At 44.5% G+C, this 18,951-nt stretch overlaps 8 protein-coding genes across 9 annotated transcripts; 6 read left to right on the top strand and 2 right to left on the bottom strand.

Moving 5' to 3' along the window:
- The first annotated feature begins 3,196 nt into the window (after positions 1–3,196).
- Cyp12c1 (Cytochrome P450 12c1) lies at positions 3,197–4,944 on the top strand. The gene is made up of 2 exons (XM_020953957.2): positions 3,197–3,706; positions 3,770–4,944. Exons 1-2 carry the CDS (start codon positions 3,291–3,293, stop codon positions 4,914–4,916), a joined length of 1,563 nt encoding a protein of 520 aa, XP_020809616.2. The 5' UTR covers positions 3,197–3,290; the 3' UTR covers positions 4,917–4,944.
- Positions 4,945–5,412: 468 nt separating this feature from the next.
- Positions 5,413–6,363, top strand: Chmp1 (charged multivesicular body protein 1). The gene is made up of 2 exons (XM_020953955.2): positions 5,413–5,617; positions 5,687–6,363. Exons 1-2 carry the CDS (start codon positions 5,596–5,598, stop codon positions 6,274–6,276), a joined length of 612 nt encoding a protein of 203 aa, XP_020809614.1. The 5' UTR covers positions 5,413–5,595; the 3' UTR covers positions 6,277–6,363.
- Positions 6,364–6,485: 122 nt separating this feature from the next.
- On the bottom strand, positions 6,486–7,286 carry LOC110185226 (uncharacterized). The gene is made up of 2 exons (XM_020953956.2): positions 6,962–7,286; positions 6,486–6,904 (listed from the first exon to the last, which is right to left on the bottom strand). Exons 1-2 carry the CDS (start codon positions 7,150–7,152, stop codon positions 6,574–6,576), a joined length of 522 nt encoding a protein of 173 aa, XP_020809615.2. The 5' UTR covers positions 7,153–7,286; the 3' UTR covers positions 6,486–6,573.
- On the top strand, positions 7,220–9,309 carry Sgf11 (SAGA associated factor 11kDa). Its single transcript, XM_086838663.1, has 2 exons — positions 7,220–7,406; positions 7,470–9,309. The coding sequence occupies exon 2, from the start codon at positions 7,471–7,473 to the stop codon at positions 8,068–8,070; it is 600 nt and encodes a 199-aa protein (XP_086694789.1). The 5' UTR covers positions 7,220–7,406; position 7,470; the 3' UTR covers positions 8,071–9,309.
- Positions 8,698–9,309, top strand: LOC110185185 (uncharacterized). The gene has a single exon (XM_020953902.2). It carries the CDS (start codon positions 8,698–8,700, stop codon positions 9,265–9,267), a length of 570 nt encoding a protein of 189 aa, XP_020809561.1. The 3' UTR covers positions 9,268–9,309.
- Positions 9,291–11,443, bottom strand: GNBP1 (Gram-negative bacteria binding protein 1). The gene is made up of 3 exons (XM_020953901.2): positions 11,031–11,443; positions 9,664–10,820; positions 9,291–9,601 (listed from the first exon to the last, which is right to left on the bottom strand). Exons 1-3 carry the CDS (start codon positions 11,146–11,148, stop codon positions 9,407–9,409), a joined length of 1,470 nt encoding a protein of 489 aa, XP_020809560.2. The 5' UTR covers positions 11,149–11,443; the 3' UTR covers positions 9,291–9,406.
- Positions 11,435–13,696, top strand: GNBP2 (Gram-negative bacteria binding protein 2). Of its 2 annotated transcripts, none has more exons than XM_086838659.1 (4): positions 11,435–12,149; positions 12,235–12,981; positions 13,045–13,096; positions 13,164–13,696. In XM_086838659.1, the coding sequence occupies exons 1-4, from the start codon at positions 12,026–12,028 to the stop codon at positions 13,183–13,185; spliced, it is 945 nt and encodes a 314-aa protein (XP_086694785.1). In that variant the 5' UTR covers positions 11,435–12,025; the 3' UTR covers positions 13,186–13,696. The 2 variants fall into 2 exon arrangements, with proteins under 2 accessions (XP_086694785.1, XP_020809551.2); XM_020953892.2 differs by having other exon boundaries at positions 13,045–13,101.
- On the top strand, positions 13,696–18,928 carry Capr (Cell cycle associated protein caprin family member). Its single transcript, XM_020953891.2, has 4 exons — positions 13,696–14,399; positions 14,986–15,168; positions 15,232–15,398; positions 15,769–18,928. The coding sequence occupies exons 1-4, from the start codon at positions 14,022–14,024 to the stop codon at positions 17,966–17,968; spliced, it is 2,928 nt and encodes a 975-aa protein (XP_020809550.2). The 5' UTR covers positions 13,696–14,021; the 3' UTR covers positions 17,969–18,928.
- Positions 18,929–18,951: the final 23 nt, after the last annotated feature.

Here is an 18,951-nt window from a genome sequence, read left to right as displayed (position 1 = left end):
AAAAATGATCATAGAAAGCAGCGGGAGAAGTGCAGGGGCATCCCCATTTCCTGTTTACAGACATTTCACAAAGTTTTCTCTTTTATTCATTCTCTGATATGCAACTTAATTACTCAGTGTTTTCCACATTTGTTTGCCTTTAGTTCCGCACAAACAGCGAAGCATAGTATGTATATGCAAATAGAAAAACTGCAATAATTAATGTTTGCCTCGCGTTCATGTTGATTCTTTCCACTTGTTGTCTTAATTAGTAACTTAAATACAGATGGTTGGTGTAAGGGACTTCCGGAGTGTAATCCTCTTTGGCTTTATTATTCCTAAACTAAAGTTTTCGAGATGTAATCTGGATATATGGTTATGGGTTGATACAAAATAACGAAAAAACTATGAAGATATCATACTCAGATCATTATAAAATATATTTAAAATATTTTAAGTAATTTCTCGTACTATTAAATAATATCTGAGTTTACTAAACATCACTTTAACCTTCAATATACCTTTAAAAATTAATTATAAATAATTATCTCAACTATTTTCAAAGAATTTCCTTCACTTACTTAAAGTATAGGTACTACATTCTAAACTATACTTTACTTATGCAATTGAACTGTCTCAAGCTCACTCACTATTCAATTTAGTTCACATGAAATTGTAGCAATCACTGTGAGTCCCATTCAATCCCAAGAAACTCCTCTTTACGGCCCCCAAAAGGACTTGAGGCACTAATTTATGACCATGCTCCTGCTCCTTTGGCAGGAAACGTAGGAAGGGAGTACATTTCTCCCACCTGCTCACACTATCGCTGCATATCGCATAGCCAGTTAATTTGATTGACATTTATCCGTTTTATTTTGTGAGTGTGTGTCGGATCGGATCGGATTGGATCGGGCTTTGGTTCTTTTCCGCCAACAAGCATGGCCCTATCGATGGCCCAACGGTGGCGTGTGTCTTTGGCCAGGTCCTGGCGCTTGGTCTACACTTGACACAGTGTTTGCACTTTGCGCTGATTTAATCTTTCGTTGCCTTTGGCTGTGAGCGGGCTGCAAAGTGGGTGGCAAGTGGGCGAGGTTTGGGGCTGTCTGGGCTCCGATTGTGGGATCTGGATAGCTCAGACGTGCCACCCACAGCCCCACCCGGCGCTAAATTGGGCGCGTGATAAAGAGCAAGAAAAGAGGGAGCTGAAAGTCTGACAAAAAATAATAAAAAAATGACAAAAGTAAAAAATAAGGAATGACGAAAGAAATCCGGCTGTTTGCCTTTGGTCTCTAGGTGTCTTCATGGCAGATTCCATTTGCAGAGTGCAGGCAGGAAGGGAGGGAAAATTATTGAACATCTGATGCAGTTATGATAATGTCAAAGCATTTCCACTCAAGTGACAGTTTGGCTAGATTTCGATTATGACTGGCAAATGGAAGAGTTATTGCAAATTAATGCAAACCCTTCGAGTGGTCCGACATCGATTTTGACCAAGTTAAGGTCTTTAAACGGCTAACTTTTGGTGCTAGATTAAACATTAAATGGATTGGATGTAGACTACAATCTAATAATAACCCCCGAAATAAGTTTTATTCCCAACTATATGTGCTGTAAATCATAAAAATACAATACCATTGTTATAGATAATACCTTTCTATTGTCACTAGGCGACACGCCCATAATCCTAGGCTTATATATATATGTATATATGCATATATCCCAATAAATATGTATATTTTATTTTGTTGGACTGACCACCACCTTGCGTGGTCCAAACAATATTTATAATATTTTACAACAATTTATGTGGAAACTTTTTTTATGTGTTTCGGGGCGAACACAGTCACAGTTAATTTGGCAAAGTTTTGCGGCTTGTTTGGCGGTCGATTGTGTAATTTGTGTACAATTTATATCAACATGCTTAGGGGTGGTTACTTTGCTTACTGTGGGCTTATAATTTGCATTTTTTCCACCTGAATACTTTATTATAAAGGTGCATTAAAGGCGAACATATACGTATATCTTGAGTAGGTAAATAATTTTGTGATTTGTTAAAGTACAAATGGAGCACAAGATAAAGCTTTAATCTTACTTAAAATATAGCTCTCACAGAAAAAGTGCTTCGTGTTCTCTCTCATAACAAATAAGAGCTAAAAACTGATTTAAAACACTTAATTTAATGCATGATAAAATGCTTAATTTAATTTAATTTAATTCAATTTAACAATACATAAGCAGATAACTTCCATGCTGAACAACTACCTTGCTACCTTGGATGTGTGCCAGTCAAGGCAAATTGCAGTTTCGGCTTTCAGTGTTCAGTTTAGCCTCCTCCCCCCCTTTTCTAGTGGGCGTGGTTGTGGCCATAACGGGCCTATAATTTAAGCCGGCAACGTGTTATCAGACTTAATATGTAATACATTCTGGTGGTCAGTTGGGTTTGGCTTTGGGAGTAGGGGAGTTGGGACTCCACAAAGTTGGTCAAAACAATGGGCCAGCCAGCTCCCGCGCCCCTTTGTTGTGACCTCAGCCCACCGGTAGGGAGTGTGTTTGTGTTTGGCTGTGTGCTCGGCCGATTTGGCCCTTTTGTTTTGGTTTATTGTTTTTGAAATGCACATAAAATGCGTTTCGCTTTTGTCCTTTGTGCTCCAATGCAAGCGTTTGAGACCCATATATTATTGATAGCTGGTAGGGCACAGTGGCGTCGAGTCCGTACTTACATTGCTGTGAAATTGGGAAACCCCCCTGGCAACGGGGAAACATAATTTCGGCCCCTTTAATCCGCTAAACAGAGGACCGCAGCAATTTCCATTTGCCAGTTTTCATTATTTTGCTAACTCCCGAGAATAATCTGGATCGATTTTAAAAGGTTTTAAGAGTATGATTTAGGCCAATTAATTTGAAATAGATTATGTTTTTAGTAGGGCAAATGAATTAACTGAAATGTGTTTGTTGTATGTATTTTAATACACAATCGAAATGCTTTACGCTAATTTACAGATTCGATCTTTTGATACTAAAAATAATAATCAATAATAAAAACCGGTATCATTCGAAGTTCATCTTTCAAGGCTAACTGGTTATCAACAAATAAATACAAAAACAGCAATAACAAACTGTTTACAAATTTGATAACTAACAAAATGATCTTCAGCGATCTCTAGAATACACTTTAAAAAAGCTCGAAAGATAACGCTGTGAAAAGCTCTTTTAGTTGTTGCCAAGACTTGTGCAATTATTTAAAAGCTAAACAATTCGTATAAACAATAAGTTTACTTTTCTGAAAATCATTCCGCTGAGTGAACTCCACAATGCTACGTCGTACTGTGAAGAACGGTTTGAGGACGAGCTCCCAGTTGTCTGCTGCCAGAAATCCGGATCAGGTTCAACAACTGGAATCGGAATGGCAGTCGGCGAAACCCTTTACTGAACTCCCCGGTCCAACGAGATGGCAATTGTTTCGTGGCTACCAAAGGGGCGGCCAGTACCACAATCTGGGTATGGAGGAGATGATGCATCTGTACAGGAAACAGTTTGGCGACATCTGCATGATCCCCGGACTCTTTGGCATGCCCTCCACGGTGTTCGCCTTCAATGCGGAGACCTTCGAAAAGATCTATCGGACCGAGGGTCAGTGGCCCGTGAGAGGTGGCGCCGAGCCCGTTCTTCACTACCGCGAGAACCGTCCTGATGGTTTTTTCAAAGACTGCGTGGGATTGTTCAGCAAGTAAATTCTCAAAAATGCCGTAGTTAATCTGAAATAGGTTCTACAAATTTATGAAATTTTTAGCGGCCCTCAATGGGGTACGATGAGAAGTGCCGCAAATCCCGTCCTCATGCAGCACCGCAATGTGGCAGTCTATCTGCAGCCGATGCAACGTGTCAATCGCCAGTTCATCCAACGCATTCGGGAGCTGCGCGATAGGGAATCGTCGGAGGTACCGGCCAACTTTGTGCAAACTATTAACCAGTTGACCTTCGAGTCGGTGGCCACGTTGGCCCTGGACAAGGAACTGGGACTCCTTAGGGCAACCAATCAGCCGGCTGAAGCCGCGAAACTCTTTCAGGACATTACAATAGTAATGGAATCGTTTTTTGAACTTGGCCTCAAGCCCTCTATATACAAGTATATTTCAACGCCCACTTACAGAAAGTTTAGCCGGGCCTTCGACGGGATCTTCGACACCTGCTCGTTGTACATAAACGAGGCTATAGAACGAATCGAAGCGAAATCGGAGAAAGCAGACTCCAAAGGGAACAAGAGCATTCTGGAGCAGTTGCTGCAGGTTGATAGAAAGTTTGCTATTGTCATGGCCATGGATCTGCTAATGGGCGGAGTGGAAACCACAACTACGGCCTTGGTTGGATTAATGCTGAATCTGGCCAAGAATCCGGAGAAGCAACAGAAGCTCAGGGAGGAACTGTTATCCAAGCTGCCTTCGCCAGATAAGGAATTTACGCTGGAGGATATGAAATCTCTGCCATATCTGAGGGCCTGCATCAAGGAATCTCTGCGGGTGTATCCGGTTACCTTTGGAAATGCCCGATCCGCCGGAGCTGATGTGGTGTTGAACGGATATCGCATCCCCAAGGGCACGCCGTTCATGTTGACCAACATTTTTCTGCTGAAGGATGAGCGTTTCTATCCACGGCCAGAAGAATTCCTACCGGAGCGTTGGCTGCGCACTAAGGATGCCGGCGAGGACAGTTCGGAGGCCCCCATGAAGAATCCTTTTGTTTACCTGCCCTTTGGCTTTGGACCTCGCATGTGCGTGGGAAAACGGATAGTGGATCTCGAGCTGGAACTGACCGTGGCCAATGTGGTACGAAATTTCCACATAGAATATAATTACCCCACCGAAAAGGCCTTCAGATCCACGTTTCTCTACATGCCCAATATTCCACTTCAGTTTAAATTTACCGATGTGGGATATTAAAATAAATAAAAAGAAGCATAAGAATATATACGATAAAGTCAGATAAAAAATTTCTATATAAGTTACTCACTTAACATAAATTTGAAATATAAAATTTTTAACGCCACCAAGCTTTGGCCCCTAAAAAAGTTCACAACTTGAATTGCCGCCACAAATGTAGCCAAATCTGACGATAAAAAAGCTAAACGGGGTAACAGCCAACTGTTAATTTGTTTATCTGTTAATGAGTTTTACTTAATACATGCATGAATACATGAATACATACATGAATTCAACCCCAAAGGCGAAAACGTAAAAATGGCTTTACAGACATGTAAGATGTAAAATGTTCAACACCAGCTTTGGAATTCAGATTGACCATAAACAAAATATCAACAAATACTTTCTGCCTGATGAGAGCGGATATGTTAATGCATTTTATCTTCTACGTGTAAAATGATTTTATAGACGTGTAAAACGTAAAATGTTAAATAACAGCAAGATTTTCAAAACATTGATACTATCGCGATATAAATATATATCGATATATTTTTATAACATAAAACAACAACACTGGTCGTGATTCATTCGACAAAAAAAACAACGTAAATTGATAAAAATCCCAGTTGAAGTTAAAATCCAACTGCCAGACTCTTTTATTCTTCATTCGCTAAGGAAATTCGTCAAGCTGGGTAACGACATGTCTACGAGTTCAATGGAAAGTAAGTGGAGCTGAAAGCGATGACGCCAGACTGGAAAACCCCACACACCTATTTTTCCCCTTGTTCCAGAACACCTTTTCAATCTAAAATTTGCTGTTAAGGAGCTGGAACGCAACTCGAAAAAATGCGAGAAAGAAGAGAAGCTGGAGAAGGCCAAGGCCAAGAAAGCCATCCAAAAGGGCAACATGGACGTGGCCCGCATCCATGCAGAGAACGCCATTCGCCAGAAGAACCAGGCGGTCAACTATCTCAGGATGAGTGCTCGCGTGGATGCAGTGGCCAGTAGGGTGCAGTCAGCGCTAACCACTCGTAAGGTCACCGGCTCAATGGCCGGCGTGGTTAAGGCTATGGACGCAGCAATGAAGGGCATGAATCTGGAGAAAATCTCCTCGCTGATGGAGAAATTCGAGTCACAGTTCGAGGACCTGGACGTCCAGAGCTCCGTGATGGAGGGCACCATGTCGGACACCGTGACCACCTCGGTGCCCCAAGGCGATGTTGACAATCTGCTCCAACAAGTGGCCGACGAGGCTGGTCTGGAGCTTAATATGGAATTGCCCAGCGGTGTCCAGAGCCAGACAATCGGCGCATCGACGGCTGTGTCCCAGGAGCAGGATGAGCTCACCCAGCGCCTGGCGCGCCTCCGTCAGGCCGAATAAAACACACGAATCCCCATCTGCCCGTTGAATTTCTATGTTATAGCAATTAAGTAATACCCAAAAAATATAAATAAGTTAAAACAGCCAGTGATTAAGAATGCTCCGCTTTTTAAGAAGTACATGCAAAGTTGGGAAACTTAAGGCCCATATAGAGGGCTTAGCTTCTTTCGAATCTCTGCAGGTTTTGAATTCTCGCTTAAAGCACATTATTAAAGAGTTTTTGGTTTATATTTTGCCTTAATAAAGTTGTAAATGTACTATTAGCCTTAAAAAAATTCCAGTGTTAATGCCTAAATATCAGGTCCCTATTTGGGTTTGTGGAGGCGGAACAACAGTCGCACTGAGATTTGTCGCTGGCGGCTGTAGTTTCGCCCGCTGTTTCCGTGGCTTGCGCACAGCTGGAGAATTGGTCCCTTGTCCGGATCCCGTGGTGGCTGCTCCTACTCCTCCGTCCGTGGCCGATTTGTTTTTGGGTTTGGGTCCGCGACGTTTCTGTTCCGTTTTGCCCTTGGGATGAGGCGCCACCATCGGAACGGATCGCCAATTGTCGCCGTGCTTGTCCAGTCGCTTCTTAAGCAGCTCCACATCGTGATTGCGACGCTTCACGATCTTCTTTATGCCATTTACCCTGGGGATAACACATGTTTAGTTTTTAAATAATCACTGGCATTGTTGTAGCTCTGACCTCATCACACAGCGCTCATTTTCCGCCTGTATCCTTTGGCACTTGTCATACAGTTTCTCCACCAGCTGTTTGTACATTAGAGTCTTCTTGTTAAGCAACATTTTATATATATTTATGTCTATTTTTGCAAATGTAATTTGTTTACAAATTGAAAACCATGGTATAAGTGTGGCCAGGTTGGGCATTTCCATTATCGCGATGGAAGTTCAAGAAGTTAAAATATCGATATATCGATAGAGTCGTTGAATTGTGTCTCATATCGCTTTGTTAATGTTGTTTTTCCTGATCTAGGTTACGAATTGAAAACAATGGTATCTTCGTGACCAGTCATTTTCATTATATCGATGGCAGTTCAGGAAGTAAGAATATCGATGTATTGATAGAGTCGTTAGAGCGTGAGAATTGTATCTATTTATCGCTGTTATCGTTGTTTTCCCAGAACTAGGTACCGGCGGTAAACAAATTTTATAAAGTGTTTAAAGTTAATCCCATTGTTTGGCCCAACTAGTATGTCAGCGAGTGCACCCAACATGCCGACAACGCAAGGTGCTCAGGGATCGGGAAATCAAAATCCAGCAACTACCAGTACCACGATAGTGAACAACTTCCGGGAGCTCATCAAGGAGCCGAAGAACTTGGACGAAGCGGTCAATTACTTATATCAAACCCTTCTCGACGACGCCGTGGCGGGGATCTTCATTGAAACACATCATTTGCGTAAAACTGGGAATCTGCCGGCCCTAGACGGAGTGCCAGAAGACTCCACGTACCGCATCTGCGAGATGCCCAATCTAGACATATTCGGCATTTCGACTGCCAAGAAACCGATGGACTGCACCTGCCCCAACTGTGATCGTCCGGTGGCCGCTGCCCGCTTCGCTCCGCACCTCGAAAAGTGCATGGGCATGGGCCGCATTTCGTCTCGGATTGCGTCCCGTCGCCTGGCCACCAAGGAGGGTGCCACCACAGCTCATCTGCACTCTGGTGGTAATACCGGTGGAACAGACGACGAGGACGACGTGGACTGGTCGTCGGACAAGCGTAAAAAGAAGTCCACGCAAAACTCGCGGAACAATGGCTCAAAAAAGAACAATGGCAAAACCTTCTAGTACTTATGCATTTGGTTAATATTATACTCCGAATGGGTGATCTGCCCTAAACATAGACTTCAATAATAAATCGAGATTTCCACGACGACTGGCCAAACTACAAGGTCCCTCGACTTGTGGAGGTTGGCATTGTTGCATAACATTCTCCTCTTCAAGACTAAAAGTCTCGGCAACGATTTTGATCTGTCTCGTCTGCATTATAGCTGAGATCGCTAAGTTTTCATTTAAATATTCTTTAATAGCCCAGGGGTGTATCAGATCAGGGTCGGTTGTATAGTCGTAGTCCGGGCACCCATTTTGTCCTTGATGCAATACTAAACCGAACGGATGCAATTGTCCTCTGTGTGAAGTATAAAGTAACTTATATATTAAATAATGAATTTAACGTATTTAATTAAAATGTACATATGGTTAAGTTACAAAACTTAATTCTAGATTTCACTGTCATTCCATGACTTCACTGTCATTGATACTATCTATGACTGCCGTTTGATTTGGTCATTCCAAACCTAAAAGTCAAGCTAACAGCAGCATTCAAAATTATATTTTTTCGGATTCTGATTCCCAATAAGCTACTTTTGCGTCTCGCCTTTTTGTTTTAAGTAGTTCGAATCGAACAAATTCAAAATGCACTATATATCCGCTGTAACAAACTTGCTGCTCATTGCGGCCTGCGTATACGCATTTTATACCCTGGCACCCGCCGAGAATCCATACGGCTATCTGGCGGCATCCTTTAGCCTGGCTCACGGACTGCTGGGCTTAGTGCGGGCATATTACGAAGAGGAGGACGAATGCGGACGTGCATTCATATTCTCGGCCAGCATTCTGGAGGTGATACCGCTGCCGCTGGCCAATATAGAGTTTTACCTTATATCCGATCACTCCGCCATGGCACTGGTGCATGCCTTGTCATTTATACCGCTTTTCTACGACGTCCTGGGGAAGATGGGCGATGAGTGGGACAGTTCCACGGAGGCTCTGAAGGATATGGCTCTGCTTGCCAATATTGCTTCCGCTTCGTATCTTGGCTTTAACGATGACAACCTGTTTTATTACGCCGTAGCGGGCCTGGCTTTTTTGGCCAGATACGGTGCAATTTTGTTTGAATACTTGATGGAAGGTGCTGGCGCACATTTGGCTACATTGGGAAGTGCTGGAATCGTGGGCCTGATGGCCTACACACTTACTAACTGATTTCAACAATAAAATAATGCAGCTTTTATAATAACAAACTAAGTAGCATGTGATTAAAAGCCTCCACTATATTGGGAGAGGATTCAGACTACTCAGATGCGATTTCTGATAGCTTTATTGCGACCCTCCTCAAAGATGATTAGTTAGCATAAACACGAACAGAGTCTACTCTCAGAGAGGGTTGTTTCCATGTGGGAAGCCAATCCTGGCTCTGATAGAATTGCAGTTTCGCCTGGGGATGGTAGTTCAGCCAAGGCTTCTCGTAATTGGCCGTCCGCAGATTGTCCACAAAGTCACCAAAGCCGCCAACGGAAAGGCCCAAGCTTATATAAAACTGTGGGGTATTTTAAGTAAATTATATTGATAAGCAAGGATTACTTGAGTCGCCAAACTTACCATTCTATCAAAAGGGGCCATTGAAGCCCCCTGTTTCCATCTGGGATTAAGGTCCAATTCCGCAAAACCACTCGGCATCTCCCCGTAAACCTGGCCATCAACCGAGAACAACAGCCTGCTGCTGCTCCAATCCAAACTGTAGGTGTGAAAATCGTCGCCAAAGTGGGAATTTCTTCGCTGGCTCACCCACATATCCTCCCGTTGACGGGCATCCGTGGAGATGACGGGTCCAGCATACAGGGTTCTTCCATCCACGAGCTTTCCGTGCGGCATCCTCAGCCTGGTGTTACCCCTGGCCATGGCCACCCGCAGCTGACCGGACTCGTAGCCCGTTTGGCCATACCACTCCGTCAGGGGTTCCAGCAGGAGGAGCGGTACAATCCAATCGCCCTTCGGGAACCGGGCTCGTATCTCAATCCGTCCGTATTGAAAGGCAAAGGATTCCTTGGTGCTGATTCGTGGTGTTACTATAGGTGGCATTATTCCTTTGGGTCCACTCCTAGTCGTGTGCAACACACACTCCTTATGTCGGTCGTGGGTTCCTGTACATCTCTCCGCCAGATCGAGCCTAGCATTGTTTATGGAGAGATCCGGACGGTAACTCGACCAAAGCAGCGGTACCATAACCAGGTGTCCATCTTCAGCTTTAGCCTTGCCATCGTAAAGCACAAACTCCGCATCCTTAGTATCCAAGGGCAGGCGCACTTCGTGGAGCCAAAGGGTCTCGTTCAGCTGATCGAAGGTCTCCTCAAACAGGAGTTGTCCCTTGCAGATGGGACCACCGATTGGTGGAGAAACCGTCGATATGGAAGGCTCACACACCGAAGGAGATGGCAGCTCTGAGGCGGTATCCTCAGTGTTTAGGCGGTTGTCATCCGTGAGGTCTTCATCGCTTGAACACCCCTTGGGCAGGTAATCTCCTCCTAGGCTACAGACCTTCAGGGGTTGAACCAAATCCTGATACAGAGCCTTTTCGTGCTGGACACTCGTCCAGAGATACAGCACATCCTGGGCTCTCAGTGCGCCGGAATTGAAGTCACTGGACCACCTGCCATTCTGCGGCTTGATTAATCTCACATTGAATTGTCCCTGGTTAAACGAAGTAAAGTTTCGGTTGCGATTCACATTAAAAGCCACCACCTTGACGCCGACTTCGTCTAAACGTACATACAAATAAGAAACAGAGATTATTTATTAAAATTAATGGAATTAATTTCTTCTAGACATATGGAAACAATCACAGCCACAATTATTATCATTATATTAATCTATAATGTTTTGAAAGGGAACATAGAGCACATATATATATGTATAAATTAAAAGAAGATTAAGAAGCTAAGAGCAATTCTCTACAGATTTTGCTTTACCTGGTATAGAGACGCGAAAACTATTCTCCAGCAGCTCCACTGTGGGCGTGGGTATCTTATACCCAAGGCTGTGCCCAAAACCGATCAGGAAAAGTATTCCAAAGTATAATCCTGGCATTCTGAATCCTCGATTTCCGTACGTTTTTCTTCGCACATCCGAAGCCTCTGACTCAGGCTATGCTGTGTCTCTATCTCAGTGGCAACCGGTTTCTGCCGTCTCGTCGCTGCTGGGCGATTTTTATTATTTGTTTACTTTAAGTTTGGCCCCGGCAATCGCGATTTGGCCTGTGCAAATCCCTGTTCATATCAGCTCCCGCTGCGATCTGGCTTCTCTCAGAACTAAACATTTTATAATCAAATAATACAGCCCGAAAACGTAGGATCAGCGGCTCTGGCTCTTCTCTTAGCAATCAGCCATTGGCAATAAAGCTTTGCACAGCTGATGCGATAAAAGAAGCTTGTCTTACACTTGAAGAAATCACCAATAATTAAGAAATAATTTATTTATTCTTTAATGAAATATTTATATTATTAAAGGACAATAGTATATCATAGTAATTCGAAAATAAGGATACGGTTGTAGACTTCCCTAAGAAGAAGGAAGTTTGCTTTGTAATCTATTTTAAAGGTTTACAAAATGGTTCATACCTATCACTAAAAGACCCAAGTTTGATAGGAAATTATGAATTCTTTTAGGACCTCTTGACCTTAGGTATTAATACTAACGATTAAGTAAACAACTTACCTATACCAATATTATATATTATTAAACCATATCAATCGCCGCTTAATTAAGTTCAATGCACGTCTAGGAATTCGTTTTTTCATGTGCGTATTGTAATTGAATTTGCGATTGAGTAAAGCTTTAATCGCACTTAGCTTTTAAGATCAAGATTTTCAATCTGATGCAGTAGTCGCGCCTTTGAGCTTCTCAGAATAGCACTTTTAATCGGAATCTAGTTAGTACATGTATTAAGAGTAATTAAAACTGCGTCATGCGGTGGAAAATCCTAACCTGCTTATTGTTCATCATTTCAAATTATGCTGTTCTGGGGTTCAAGATACCCAGCATTGACTTTGAAATGCTCAATGAACTGGGGTTTGAGGTGTCCATACCTGGTAGGGTTTAAATGTTTCTTGAGAGTTATTTAGAATTATGTATATATTAGTAACATGTGTACATTTTTTGGTCCTATAACTCCAGATGAACCAGGCATACAACGAGTGTTCTATATGCTCCAAATAGACGATAGCTGTCCGCCCCTAATGGATTATATTACGGAATCAGTGAACGGCAGTTGGGTTTCCAAACAGAAAACGAGTCTTCAGAACAACGACAAGCTTCAGATATCCATGCTCGTGCAGTACAACGATGAGATATTCGAGAAGAGCGAGACCAGGGTGATCATCAACAAGCGTTTGCTGACCACCAGGCACACCAGCTCGCGAAACATTAACTTCCCCTCGGGTGAGGGCGAGTGTGAAGCATTTCTGGCCCCGGAACAGCAAGCTAAGCGATGCAAGCCCGCCCAAACCATAGTCAACAGTGGCCGGCGCACCTGCCAGGGTGAACTAATTTTCGAGGACAACTTTTCGGAGCCGCAGCTAAATAAAAGCACCTGGAAGCACGACATCCGGCAACGCATGTACCATGTAGAGGAGGAGCTGGTCGCCTTTGACGATTCCCCGCGGAATTCCTTTGTAAAGGAAGGCAATCTCCACATCGTTCCCACTGTGGCCAGTGAGGTGAAGGAAGGCAGCTTCAAGCTGGGAGACCGGTGCACGGCGGTCGAAAATCCGGATCAGGAGTGTAACATTGCCCAGAACACCTTTTACACCATCAAACCACCGGTTTTCTCCGCCCAAATCCACACCAGGGACTCGTTTAGCTTCAAGTTTGGAAAGATTGTTGTGCGGGCCAAGTTGCCAAAAGGAGACTGGCTTTTCCCCTGTAAGTGGCAAGCAAAAACATTTGTTTATTCAATGATTCCCTAATTTTGAAATATTATTATAGATCTGATGCTTCAGCCCGTTTCCACCTATGCGGAATCACATTATGCCAAGCAGTTGCGTATGTTTTTATACTTAGTATAAAAAAATCGTTAATACAGTGTATCTTATTTATACTTTCAGGCATTGCCTACGCCCGTGGTAACGCTAATTTGAGAACCAAGCAGGGAGAAGATATATCTGGTAATCATCTTTATGGCGGCATGGTGGTCTGGCATCACGGCCGTGCTGTTCAGTTCATTAAGGATCAAGCTAGTAAAGACCACTACGGTGATGATTTCCACAACTACACCATGATCTGGCAGAGGGATAAAATAACGCTAATGGTGGATGAGGAAATCTACGGAGAGCTGTACGATGGTTTGCCCTATTTCAATGAGAAATGCTTCATTATTTTTGGCGTTACCGTTGGAGGATTCCTTAATTTCGATGACAGTATACTGGACAAGGATGTAAAGCCGTACAAAAACCGTGAGCCTCGAGCGGCGCTCTCCTTTTGGAAGCAGCGCGATGCTTGGGCTCCCACATGGGGCAGGCAAAGTGCCATGATTATTGATTATGTCAGGGTTTATGCTGATTAATTTCATCTTACAAAACATTTATTTACTATGTTTTGGCTACATCTATAGAACATAAACTCACAGGGACTAAAGTCACTTTCGAAGCCTTTTTATCAAATTTCTAACGTTGTAAAATTATTTAAATTTTGTACGTATCGATATTAAGAAACATCGATAACTCTGCACGCCTCCGCGAAATCAGTGTGACCAGCCGTCCCATAGCTAAATTTTTCCACAAGTTATCGAAGGCAAAGAAGGGTTTTGCGAAATATTTAAAAAGGTCACTCGACACAACTTTGCAAATTTTTTTCCTGAACGGAGCGACAAAACTGGACTGGGAAAAAGCAACCGTTCTAACATCATTCCCCATTTCGAGCTAAATCGTCGTTGAGCAACCAGGAAAAGAACACAGCGGCAAACCATGCCTTCGGCTGCAACCACCACAATCACCAACGCCTCCGCCAGCAACAACAACAATAGCAAGGATAAACGCGCCTCGGTCAGCTCGATTGGTGGGGGCAGCGGTGGCGGCGGAATTGCAGCTGCTTCTGGCGGCGATGGAGCCACCATTAATGGCCAGCATGCCGGCAGCCGCAGCAATTTGACCCAGCCGACAGCGGACGGCAGTCAGTCGGATTTGGCCAACAACAATGCGAGCAACGGAAGCACGAAGGCGCTAAAGTCGGCCGCTGCTGCCGCTACCCCTGCCGGCGTCGCCGTGACCCCAGAGCCGTACAATCCACTGAAGCAGATGCTGGTCACCATTGAGCACAAAATCCGGAACCTGGAGAAGCGCAAGGTGAGTACGAGGGGTCGTAGTTGTAGCACCTTCAAGGGGTAAGGGGAACAAAGGATCGGCAGCATGGCCCACCATTTTTATTTTCATTCTCTCGGTGTTGCTTTGTTTCGTTTTGCGTGCACCCCGCACACCTCCCGTTTCTCGTGCTTTCTCGGGCGACGCCATGTTTTCTATAGCGCTCGGCGTTGCCAGACCGAGGGCAGCGGCCGGCATGCTGAATAGAACAAGTCCATGATATTGAATCCATGGAGTTTTGCGTTTTTTTGCACATTTAAATAGCTTAGAGTAGGTACCAATGGCGTTGAAGCGGCAGATATACTAATCCTATTGCAAGTTGTAGACGAAAATTCAACACGTTCACAGCTGTGTGTGTAATGCATCTGGCAACGCCGATGTCAGTGCGGGATGAAAATAAATTAGCAAATTGTGTTGTTTTATAAAATTTGCATAAATATTAAAACGGCCAATAATATTTTAAGTATGTATATAAGGTTCCACCAGTTTTTTAATCAGGTGCGAAATATCAATGTATTTTAAGTATCGCAGCAGATTTGTTTTAATATTTTTATTTTTACTCAATGAACAGACGAAGTTGGAATCATATCGCGCTATTCAGAGCAGCGGCAAGGAATTGAGCGGCGACCAGGCCTCGGCGGTGGCCAAGTACGATGCAGTTCTGGCCAATTTGGAGTTTGCCCGCGAGCTGGCCAAGCAGATGCAGCAGCAGTCCAAGGAGGCCGAAAAGGAGCAGAAAAAACAGGCTCGCAAGGTAAGCCAGTGCTTGTAATTCACATTAAAGCCCTTCAATTAATTTCTTGTGCTTGTGTTAAAGGACAACCAGGCAAAGACACTGGCTGAAACGGCAAAGATCCGTGAGGTTCTGATCATTCAGAACGTGCTTAACTGCTTCAACGATGAACAAATACGCAACGATTTTCTGGCCGGCGAGAATGGAGCGAAAAAGCTGGAAAGCAGTGAATTGGAAGTGCTGGAGAAATTGTAAGTTTAATTTTAAGTTCTTAGAGGCCATAGTTCACAGTTCCAGTTACTTAAAAAGCGGTGCTGCTATATGAACTACCGACACGCCAAATTTAATTTCTCACAGTCTTACCGTGACTAATCTGTAGAATGAATAACAACTAAAAGTAAAACCTACATATTTTCCTAAAAAAAAGGTAAAAAGTTTTATTTTAAAAATTATTTATTATTTATTTGAATATTTTATAAATGGCTATTCAATAGCTATGACCGGGTCATTGAAAAGTAGCAAAATAGCGCCGATTAAATGTAAAAATATCAATGAGTCTTTCCGGGGTGACTTATCACAAGATAACAAATGCCATTATTAATTGAATTTGATTTTTTCCAGCTGCATGGAAACCCGAACTCGTCGCCCTGAGACCGCTGACGATGTCAGCTTCATTTCCACTGCCCAGAAGTCAGCCGAACTTTTTGCTTCGACCATTAATGCCCGACCCAAGACATTCGGGGATATAACGTTCGAGAAGTTGCGGAGCCTGTTCCAGCAGATCCAGGACAGCGGCTACTTGGACAAGTACTATCAGGTGGAGAATACGGTGGCCAATAGCACAGACAGTGGCACTGGAAGCGGCGAAGGCGATGGTGGCGTCGACTTGCTGAACGATGGCTCTGGCGGCGATCTGGATACTGAGCTACCATCTGAGCCATCGGCTCGAAATTCTTTAGAGGAAGGTCTCGACAAATTGCATCTTGGAGGCCCACCGGAACTAGAGCAGCATCATCCACCACAGCATCAGCAGCAGCCTGAGCGTCCGGGAGGCCACCTTCTGTTGGAGCAGCACCAGCGTGCTCCTCTTCTTGAGCAACAGACCCTGGTGGTGCAACAGCAGCAGCAGCCACAGCAGCTGCCACAGGTTTACCAAGCTGCCCCTCCAGCTGGGGGAACCACCACCCCTGTGCATGTCCTGTATGCAGCAGCACCGCCTCCACAGCAACAGCAGCAGCAGCCGCCGCATCCTCACCAGCTGCTGAGCAGCCCCGTGAATCTCCAGGCATTGCAGACGGGAGGTGCTGGAGCAGCTCCTCCTCAGCCGCCCCAACAACAGCAGCAGGCCCATCCGCCTCCGCCTCACTTTGCTCCGAGTGTGCGGGCCGTGGAACAGAACTACTTTAAACCAGCGCCGCCACATTCGCAGCCTGGAGGATTGCAGGCACCAGCACCAACACCGCAACAACAATTCATGCAGCAAATGCGTCCCCTGGCGGAGGTATTGGGCGGCACAGGAAGCTTCCTTTTTCTGCAGGACAGTGAACTGGACAATCCTGAAGGCCTAGCACCCCTGCCGCCTCCCAACAATCCGGGATTGGTGTTTGATACGCAGCAGCCGAACCATGTCGATGAACCACCGCAAGCCATACAAACGTTGACCTTCACCAATCAATCTTTTCCCTCCCAACAGCAGCAACAGCAGAAGCCCCAACAGCCGGTTCCTCCACCGCAGCAGCAGCAACTCTTCTCCCCGGTCCTGATCCACGAGCAACGCCAGCAACAGCAGCAGCCCCAACCCATGCTAATTATGCCGCGTCTACCGAACCAGCAGCCTGCTCCTCAAGGAATTGGCATGCAGCCTGGCGATGTAACCTCAGTCTTTCCATACGACGGCCCAGTAGTTACCTACGACCAGCGCATCCAGCAGCAGCTGAAGCAACAGCAACAACAACAACAACAGCAGATTCAGCAGCAGCAACTGGATGAGCCGTCACCCGGGAATACCGCTTCCAATGCTGGTGGAACTGGCAGCGACGTGGTGTTGGAAAACAATGAATGGCGCAACAATGACACGAACACCGCTGCCACAGTGGCACTCACTAATGTCCTCAAGGGAGGTGAGCCCACACCACCGGCACCGCCCACCAAGTGGAGTTCGGAGATGAATGCCATGAGCAGCGCGGCCTCAAACGGCAGCAGCAGCAACACCAGCCACAAGCAGGAGTGGTCCGCGCCCAGGGACAATAGTGCGGGCCGTGGTGGAAACGGAGGAGGTGGAGGAGGTTATGCGGACAACGAGGGAGGAAACAATCATTGGAATTCGCAGGGTGATGGCCGTCGTAACTCTGGCAATTACCAGCGTCGCAGCGGTGGCGACCGAGATCGTGATCAGGGCACGCGTGGCGATGACCGGCGCAATGGCGGTGTTGACAGAGGAAACTATCGATCGCGTCAATACGGTAACTCCTCAAACCAGAACGGACGCAATTCCGGCGGTGGCGGCGGCGTCTACTTCCGCAACAATGACACCGGCAATGGAGGCGGTGGAGGTAACAACTACTACCAGAACGGAGGAGGCGGTGGCGGCGGGGGCAATGGTCCCTACAACAAGGAGTCCCGCTACGAATCCTCCGGCGGAAGCTATCGGGGTCAGCGCGGAGTCAACCAGCAACGGAATGGCAACGGTTCTTACGGTGGTGGCAGGCCTATGGGTGACCGTGGTGGACGCGGCGGAGGAGCAGGCAACCAGAGCGGTGGCTACATAAGCCGCCAGAACCAGTCACAGCGCATGCCCCTCGGATTGGAGAATAAAAACTGAGCAGAAAACAATACGTATTAACAGAAAGAAAACAAAGCAAATAGAAACATCAACTTCATTCGAGATCCATACACAAAAACAAAACGGAAACCAATCATCAGCATACAACAAACAAATAATGGCCACGTAGACGTACAATTATCGTTACGTTGAAAAGGGAATGAAACTCTCAACCAGAATATAAATGGGATTCTACAATAAAATAATACGAATCCCTCAGAAAACAAAGGGAAAGCAAATGAAGGAGAGGCAGAAAACCAATTTGCACGTATTTTATAATACAACTTACACTTAAATTTCCCTTAATTATGGTTTATTTAAATAATGTATTAATAATAAAACAAAATAGTTGTTAGAAACACACACAAGGACTACAACAAACATACAGATACAGGAAGGCAAGCGCTCGCTCTACGGGTTTCTAAAACTCCCAAAAAACAACCGAAATGCAAGATCGAAAAAGATGAGCAAAAAGTACATAACTCCTCCTCGCCCGACTTCAGTCTATATTTATCCCTGTTTCTAGCTGCGTTGAAGCTGACATGCGATAATTACCAGATGTGTCGAGAGAAATGAGAAAACATGAAAAGTATTTATACGTCTTAGCAATTAAATTAAACGATTCTGAAAACAAAATACAAAATAATTACTATTACCTATATATATAAACGATGGATAAATATATATTTATATAGTTTGTGCTCCACACTGTCATGCTCTATCCAAATATACTTCAACACCTTTTTGTTTTTTGCCAAACTTTTACACGAAAAAACAGAAAATACAATACAAAACCACGTATGATGAAAATTAAATAGATGTAATTATAACACTATGTGGAACGAAGAAGAAGCAGCAGGCACACTAAATATTGAGTGTGTGTGCGAGTGCATTATAAATGAAATGAAAATTATGTATTTGCAAAATAGTACATACAACATTAAACAAAATGATAAATGAGCCGATCGTTTTATTCCAAATAG

This window comes from Drosophila serrata, unplaced genomic scaffold (genome assembly GCF_035046125.1).
Source record: "Drosophila serrata isolate PLE 108 unplaced genomic scaffold, ASM3504612v1 contig_359, whole genome shotgun sequence".
Taxonomy (NCBI): domain Eukaryota; kingdom Metazoa; phylum Arthropoda; class Insecta; order Diptera; family Drosophilidae; genus Drosophila; species Drosophila serrata.
The sequence above is the reverse complement of the archived record's forward strand: the minus strand, read 5'-3'. Positions and strand labels throughout refer to the sequence as shown.

Coding starts and splice junctions, on each gene's coding strand:
- Cyp12c1 (XM_020953957.2), top strand. CDS start 3,291: ATGCTACGTCGTACTGTGAAGAACGGTTTGAGGACGAGCTCCCAGTTG. Junction 3,707..3,769: donor TGCGTGGGATTGTTCAGCAA/GTAAATTCTCAA, acceptor TGAAATTTTTAG/CGGCCCTCAATGGGGTACGA.
- Chmp1 (XM_020953955.2), top strand. CDS start 5,596: ATGTCTACGAGTTCAATGGAAA. Junction 5,618..5,686: donor GTCTACGAGTTCAATGGAAA/GTAAGTGGAGCT, acceptor CCCTTGTTCCAG/AACACCTTTTCAATCTAAAA.
- LOC110185226 (XM_020953956.2), bottom strand. CDS start 7,152: ATGGAAATGCCCAACCTGGCCACACTTATACCATGGTTTTCAATTTGT. Junction 6,905..6,961: donor AATGAGCGCTGTGTGATGAG/GTCAGAGCTACA, acceptor TGTTATCCCCAG/GGTAAATGGCATAAAGAAGA.
- Sgf11 (XM_086838663.1), top strand. CDS start 7,471: ATGTCAGCGAGTGCACCCAACATGCCGACAACGCAAGGTGCTCAGGGA.
- LOC110185185 (XM_020953902.2), top strand. CDS start 8,698: ATGCACTATATATCCGCTGTAACAAACTTGCTGCTCATTGCGGCCTGC.
- GNBP1 (XM_020953901.2), bottom strand. CDS start 11,148: ATGCCAGGATTATACTTTGGAATACTTTTCCTGATCGGTTTTGGGCAC. Junction 10,821..11,030: donor TTTTCGCGTCTCTATACCAG/GTAAAGCAAAAT, acceptor ATGTACGTTTAG/ACGAAGTCGGCGTCAAGGTG. Junction 9,602..9,663: donor TGGCCCCTTTTGATAGAATG/GTAAGTTTGGCG, acceptor AATACCCCACAG/TTTTATATAAGCTTGGGCCT.
- GNBP2 (XM_020953892.2), top strand. CDS start 12,026: ATGCGGTGGAAAATCCTAACCTGCTTATTGTTCATCATTTCAAATTAT. Junction 12,982..13,044: donor AGGAGACTGGCTTTTCCCCT/GTAAGTGGCAAG, acceptor ATATTATTATAG/ATCTGATGCTTCAGCCCGTT. Junction 13,102..13,163: donor ACATTATGCCAAGCAGTTGC/GTATGTTTTTAT, acceptor TTATACTTTCAG/GCATTGCCTACGCCCGTGGT.
- Capr (XM_020953891.2), top strand. CDS start 14,022: ATGCCTTCGGCTGCAACCACCACAATCACCAACGCCTCCGCCAGCAAC. Junction 14,400..14,985: donor GGAACCTGGAGAAGCGCAAG/GTGAGTACGAGG, acceptor CTCAATGAACAG/ACGAAGTTGGAATCATATCG. Junction 15,399..15,768: donor TTGGAAGTGCTGGAGAAATT/GTAAGTTTAATT, acceptor GATTTTTTCCAG/CTGCATGGAAACCCGAACTC.